Here is a 7458-nt window from a genome sequence, read left to right as displayed (position 1 = left end):
ATAGCGAATAAACTTAGTTATGTAATAAGGTAATATAACACGAAAAAGAGTTATGAAAACATAAATTACGGCAAAAAATATTTGCTATTGTACAATGATATATCATAGCACCCAATTTGAGTTGTTAGAAAAAATTGAAATTTTTTATAAATTGTTATGAAAATATAAATTACGGCATCCAGATATTGCTACGAAAACACTAAATTAAAACATTTAACTAACGCTATTGTATAGGAACTTATTATAGCTTAGAAAAATAACGCTATCGTAGATGGAGTATCTACCATAGCTGCCGATATCATAGCATTTATAAAATCGCTATGTATTATATATGATAGCATATTTTCCGAGCTAACAATGTACGTTTTTCTTGTAGTGTACGCATCCAGAAGCTTCCTGAATGAACTTGGACGTCCCAAAAGGGCACCAATGTTAACTCAATTTTTCAAGACTCAAAACACATCAGCACTTATCATCATCATTTGATTCATTTTTACCATCGTCTATAGTATCACAGAAACCGTAAATTTTAAAACTGAGAAACGTAAACCTTTAGTGGGTTTTGAAGGTTTGAACCTGCAGACCGCAACAAATGCTTTAATTTATTCCAGTCAATCAGAGAAAGCAACACTTGTTTATGTGAAAACATTTTTACTTTTAAAATTGCTTTGATGAAGACACTGACAAGGTCATATGTTAAATAACTACCACGTCAGTTCATTTATTGAATTCAATTTATTTTGATTGAGATTACGAGGTGAACATAATTTTGTTATAAAATACTCCCTCTGTTTCACAAAGAGTGTAATTTTGACACATTTCACACAAATTAAGAAAAATTTGAACTATACATATTTGTGCCTATTTATTAAGTGATTAATGATCAAAATTCAATGAAAATAGCTTTGAGTTTATGGGTAAAAAAAAAATTTTAGCATTAAAACGCTCATTGCAAATGTAAAATGACATTTTTTGTGAAACAAAATTTTTTTCTCTAGAATGACACTCTTTGTGAAACAGAGTGAGTATTATACGTTTGTTTTCAGATGTTCTTCTTGAATTCATATGTAAAAATAACTTAAAATATTTAATACATTTTGAATAAAATTTAGAATAATTGAGGTAGTTTATGTGTTGTTTTGGAAAATAACATGTAATATAAAATGAGTAAGAGTAATTGTAATTAAAGAGATAGAGTGTACTATGACACCATGGCTAGTTTTTTTTTTCTTTTTACTTAATTTTTTTTGGTTTCATTGCCATTTTATGCATATTTTCTAAAATTTATTAGTTAATAACTCTCCCTGAAATAAGATTTAATACTTTTTTAGACAGAGACTAGTGTGATAATATTTATACATTACTGCAAATAGTTCAATGCATGACAAATTATATACACGATTAAAACCGAATCTGTAGGTTGCATTGCTTACCTGCTTTATTTACCAAAACAATTTTTTTTTGTTAATAAACCAATATAACTTGTTAAATTTTTAAAACAACCTTTCTTTATTCCAAAATGAAACGAACCGTTTATATAGTATTTGTCTATTTGAACAAATAAAGCCAAAATTTATAAAAATTGAAAACCAAGTAAATTGTAGACTACAAAAAAAAAAAACATAAATTATTTGGGCCTACTTTTCAATTAATACAAAAAGAAAAAACAATGAAAATTATAATACGGTGGCAGAAATAAATGAAGAGAATTCTTGCTTACATTGAATTTTTATATAAATAGTCTCCAATGAAAAGTATATTACAAAGATTTATTCACTTGGTTTTAATTATTTTCGTACGTTTTCGCAGCAATTATAACAACAAATATCCAAATACTTTGGTATAAGAAGAAGAAGAAGAAGAAGAAGTGCAATGTAGAGAGAGAGCGACTCTAGTGACAATGCTCACGACAAAAATATCAGTGACCACCGTAAGTTCAGCAAAAAAACAGAGTTTTCCTTCTTTGTCTTTCTCATCCTCCCCAATTAAATGGTAAGAGATCCCCCTACCCCCACCTCGTGCCTCTCGTTTGTAGTCAGTCACAGTGGCATACAATTCATGAATTCGAGATTACGTAAGCGATTACGTAATCAAAGTACAATTCAGATAAGCCGTTTAATTTCGGTTCAGTCATTTTAGATGTGGACTTGGATACGTCGTTTACATAAGCGAACAACATCAACCTCACGTCTTGGTGTCATAAAGGCCCAAGCTTTATTCTTTGATTGAGCTCTTCTGTCGCTTGCTTCTACAATGGCGGTTTCAATTGGTACGATTTTTTTACTCAACCATTCATTGCTACTTTGTCTTGTTTGAGGTTCTTTCCTAGGAAAAATACAAACTTTTTAGAATCTAACAGAGTTTTAGAATAATCTGTATATGTTCAATCATTGATACTATCTATAGAATCACCCCACTTGGCTTCTTGTGTTCCTCTAAAAGACAAACATGGAAAAAACTATTATAAACTGTGTATTATGATTTGCTAACTGTTATCTCTTGTGATGGGTTTTTTTTTTTTTTTTTTTTTTTTGTATAATAATGCAGGGAGCGTTCCATGGTGTGACGTTGAACTGAATTTGGCTTCTTCTTGCTTCCAACGAACAGCTATAGATATCTTAAATCTCTTGTTTCTCTCCATCTTCTACTTGCTCTTGATAGCTGGTTGTGTTTCCAACCATTTTGTAGTCAGGCGCCGCAAGAAAGGATGGGTCTTTGTGGTTGCTACTATATGCTGTGTTATTACTAGCATCGTTTTTCTTGGTTTTGGGTTAAACAGTCTGATTCATGGTGCTGTTGACGTCAATGAAATCTCATGGGTTGCTTGCTTCGTTGAAGGGATCATTTGGGTCTCACTTGCGGTTTCGATGCTTGTTAATGGCTCCAAGTGGACTAGGATTCTTGAATCTGTTTGGTGGGTGTCTTTTGCTTTGTTGGATTTAGCAGCAAAGAGTGAGATGCTTTTGCAGGGAAATGGTTTCCAAATATTCGATGTCATTACCTCGCCCATGAGTCTTTTGCTTCTCTTTTGCTCCTGGATGAATTTGAGATCCTCTTCTGCAGCAGCTCAAGACTGCAGTGAAACAGGACTATCTGATCCTCTATTAACTGAAAATCCTAGAAAAGAACCGGCAAGGTTAGCAACAGCTGGATTTTTCAGTATGTTGTCGTTCTCTTGGATGAATCCTTTACTCTCGCTGGGATTCAAGAAACCATTATCCCGAGAAGATATCCCAACTGTAGTCCCTGAGGATGAGGCTCAATTAGCTTACAATAAATTTTCTCAAGCATGGGATACGCTTCTTGCAGATGGAAGCTACTCTAAGGAAAGAAACTTGGTGTTTAGAGCCGTTGTAAAAGTTTACTTCAAGGAGAACATATTCATAACAGTTTGTGCATTTTTCAGAACAGTTGCGGTTGTATCTCTTCCATTAATGCTATATGTCTTTGTGGATTATGCAAACAGTGACCACAGGGATCTCCGCAATGGTTTCTTCAACTTAGCTTGTCTAGTTATGCTGAAGCTAGTTGAATCTTTGTCAATGAGACATTGGTATTTTGCATCAAGAAGATCAGGAATGAGGATTAGATCAGCGCTAATGGTGGCTGCATACAAAAAGCAGCTAAAGCTATCAAGTTTGGGGAGGAAAAGGCATTCTTCTGGGGAGATTGTGAATTATATCGCCGTGGATGCATATCGTATGGGAGAATTCTTATGGTGGTTCCACTCGGGATGGAGCCTTACACTGCAGCTTTTGCTTTCTACAGCTGTACTTTTTGGAGTGGTTGGAGCAGGAGCTTTTCCTGGTTTAATTCTTCTTCTCCTGTGTGGTCTCCTTAATCTGCCATTCGCAAAGATGCTACAGAACTGCCAGACCCAGTTCATGATAGCACAAGATAAACGATTGAGGTCCACCTCAGAGATTTTGAACAGCATGAAAGTTATTAAGCTGCAGTCATGGGAAGAGGAGTTCAAGAAAAAGATAGAATCATGTCGTGATGATGAATTCATATGGTTGGCAAAGGCTCAGCTGACAAAGGCTTTTGGTACTTTCCTCTATTGGATGTCTCCAACAATAGTTTCTTCTGTTGTTTTCGTGGGATGTGCTCTATTCAAGAGCGCGCCGCTGAACGCAAGCACCATTTTCACGGTTTTAGCTACCCTAAGAGTTATGTCAGAGCCTGTTAGAACTATACCTGAGGCAATTTCTGCTATCATCCAAGTCAATGTCTCTTTCAACAGATTAAATAACTTCTTGCTTGATGACGAGCTAAAGATTGATGAAATTGAAAGAAGTGGTCTAGAGAAATCTGGAACAACAGTGGACATACAAGCAGGCAACTTCAGTTGGGATCCAGAAACTAAGATTCCAACTCTTCAAAATATACATTTGGAAATTAAGCATGGGCAAAAAGTTGCGGTTTGTGGACCAGTTGGGGCAGGAAAATCATCGCTGTTGCATGCAGTACTTGGAGAAATACCTAGAGTTTCTGGAACTGTAAGCAAAACAGCCACCAAGCTGACTTTAGCTTTGTTCATTTAGTATACTAAATTGTTCAAAACTGTTTCCTTGATGTTGTCCAATTGGATTCAGGTAAAAGTCTTTGGGTCCATCGCTTATGTTTCTCAGACCTCGTGGATTCAAAGTGGTACCATCCGGGACAATATTCTCTATGGGAAGTCCATGGAAGCAGGAAGATACAATGCTGCTATAAAAGCTTGTGCGTTGGATAAAGATATGAGCGGTTTTGGACATGGTGACCTCACAGAAATAGGACAAAGAGGGATTAACTTGAGCGGAGGACAAAAGCAAAGGATTCAGCTGGCACGTGCTGTCTATGCAGACGCCGATGTTTACCTCCTTGATGATCCTTTTAGTGCTGTGGATGCTCATACAGCTGGAGTTCTTTTTCATGTAAGTGAGAACATTTCATATTTGCATTGAAAGAAGCTTTTATTAATGACTGCTTCTTATTATGTTGAACTGTTACTGCAGAAATGTGTTGAGGATGCGCTAAAGGGAAAAACTGTCATTCTAGTCACTCACCAAGTCGAGTTTCTCTCAGACGTTGATCAAATTCTGGTAAAACTTGATTGGCACCAAGTGAAAAAAAACTGTATGTCTTGACTGTTAGATTATTAATTCATTGATGATCTTAATCAGGTTATGGAGGAAGGAAGAATTACTCAGTTAGGAAAGTATGAGGAGCTCTTAATGTTGGGGACTGCATTCCAACAGCTGGTGAATGCTCATAATGATGCAGTAACTGTATTACCTTTAGCGAGTAATGAAAGCCTCGGAGATCTTAGGAAAGGGGGTCGAGACAAAGAGATAAGAAACATGACGGTTGTAGAAAAAATCGAAGAAGAGATCAACACAACGGATGTTCCAGGGGTACAACTTACACAAGAAGAAGAAAAAGAGAGCGGTGATGTTGGGTTGAAACCTTTCTTGGACTATATCCGTGTGTCTCGAGGATGGTGTCTTCTATGGTCAAGTGTGTTGGGTCAGGTTGGCTTTGTAGTTTTCCAGGCTGCATCAACATACTGGCTGGCTTTTGCCATAGGGATCCCTAAACTCACTAATACAATGCTTATAGGAGTCTATAGCATTATCTCAACTCTTAGTGCTGGTTTCGTATACACGAGAGCTGTTACGATTGCTCATCTTGGACTAAAAGCTTCTAAAGCCTTCTTTTCTGGTTTCACAAATGCAGTCTTTAAAGCCCCGATGCTTTTCTTTGATTCTACTCCCATTGGGCGCATTCTTACTCGAGTAAGATGCTTTTCATGTCTATGAATCATGTATACGAATACATTTACAGCTCAATGTATGAATACATTTACAGCTCAATGTAACATTTGCAGGCTTCGTCTGATTTGAACGTCTTGGACTTTGACATCCCATTTGCATTCATATTTGTGGTAGCACCGGTTGTTGAGCTCGCTGCAGCTCTTATCATCATGACATATGTGACATGGCAAGTAATTATCATAGCTCTTCTTGCTTTGGCAGCCACAAAAGTTGTTCAGGTACATGTTGCCATATTACTTCTTTTTCAGTTCATTTATGCAGCAAAGAAGTCATAATTAACACCCGCTTCTTCGTTGAAACTAAAGGATTACTATCTAGCCTCTGCGAGGGAGCTGATTAGAATCAATGGAACAACCAAAGCTCCAGTGATGAATTATGCTGCAGAAACCTCACTTGGAGTGGTGACAATACGAGCTTTTGGAACGGTAGAGAGATTCTTCAAAAACTACTTACAACTAGTTGATGCAGATGCCGTGCTATTCTTTCTGTCCAATGCAGCCATGGAGTGGGTGATTCTGAGGATAGAGACTTTGCAGAATGTGACCTTGTTCACTTGTGCACTTCTGCTTATCCTTATCCCCAAGGGTTACATATCTCCAGGTACATGAATTCTTTTAACTCTTCACATCACATTTCACAGCTTATGTCAATATAGTAATAAGTAGTAATTACACATTTCACATTTCACATGAGATTTTGTTCGAAAAAATCTGTGTTTCTGAAAAGTTCTGCATGAACGTGTGCTTATGTGTTGCAGGCCTCGTTGGGCTTTCACTCTCCTATGCATTAACACTGACACTAACTCAGGTGTTTCTGACCCGATGGTATTGCACCTTATCGAATTCAATCATATCAGTAGAGAGGATAAAACAATATATGAATATACCAGAAGAAGCTCCTGCAATTGTGGAGGATAGAAGACCACCTTCCTCATGGCCTTCCAGTGGTACAATTCACTTGCAGGAGCTTAAGGTTAGCAGAAACATATGTGTTACAAGATGATAGTAATAAGTAGTAATTATGCTAAAGGCATTGATTTGCGTCATATATTTGTTTCAGATAAGATATCGTCCCAATGCTCCGTTAGTTCTCAAAGGAATCTCTTGCACATTCAGGGAAGGGACAAGAGTAGGAGTTGTTGGGAGAACGGGAAGTGGAAAAAGCACTTTAATCGGTGCTTTGTTTCGTTTGGTAGAACCAGCAAGTGGTTGCATATTGATTGATGGCATTGACATAAGTAAGATTGGCTTAAAGGACCTGAGAATGAAACTGAGCATCATTCCTCAAGAACCAACTCTTTTCCGTGGCTGCATAAGGACCAACCTTGATCCTTTAGGTGTTTACTCCGACGATGAGATATGGAAGGTCTGGTGAAATAAGAAACAAGAATGAGATTTCTAAATCGAAAGATTAAAAACCTTCCTAAGAAAACTATTTCTTTTGCAGGCTCTTGAGAAGTGTCAGCTCAAGACGACGATTAGCAACCTGCCTAGCAAACTTGATTCTTCAGGTAATTGGAAAACAGTAATGTTTTTATTTCACTTCACAAAATGGGACGTTACACTAATGTTCATCTTTTGTTATTGGTGGGACGAAATGAGAAGTGAGTGATGAAGGAGAGAACTGGAGCGTGGGACAGAGA

At 36.9% G+C, this 7458-nt stretch overlaps 1 protein-coding gene across 2 annotated transcripts in view; it reads left to right on the top strand.

Annotated features, from left to right (window-relative positions):
* LOC104746551 (ABC transporter C family member 8) overlaps positions 1894–7458 on the top strand; it is a 6693-nt gene continuing 1128 nt past the window's right edge. The window contains exons 1-10 of one of the 2 annotated variants that reach the window (XM_010468054.2): positions 1894–2269; positions 2548–4499; positions 4596–4916; positions 4998–5084; positions 5166–5777; positions 5870–6034; positions 6122–6416; positions 6574–6788; positions 6876–7181; positions 7263–7326. In XM_010468054.2, the coding sequence (XP_010466356.1) occupies positions 2254–2269; positions 2548–4499; positions 4596–4916; positions 4998–5084; positions 5166–5777; positions 5870–6034; positions 6122–6416; positions 6574–6788; positions 6876–7181; positions 7263–7326 (4033 nt within the window). In that variant the 5' untranslated portion in view covers positions 1894–2253. Of the gene's footprint in view, positions 2270–2547; positions 4500–4595; positions 4917–4997; positions 5085–5165; positions 5778–5869; positions 6035–6121; positions 6417–6573; positions 6789–6875; positions 7182–7262; positions 7327–7458 lie in introns of those variants that run through there. The other variant, XM_019237129.1, reaches the window with a different exon arrangement.

The sequence above is a fragment of the Camelina sativa genome, chromosome 15 (assembly GCF_000633955.1).
Source record: "Camelina sativa cultivar DH55 chromosome 15, Cs, whole genome shotgun sequence".
Taxonomy (NCBI): Eukaryota; Viridiplantae; Streptophyta; class Magnoliopsida; order Brassicales; family Brassicaceae; genus Camelina; species Camelina sativa.
Note: the sequence above shows the minus strand (reverse complement) of the source record. Positions and strands in the feature narration are given on the sequence as shown.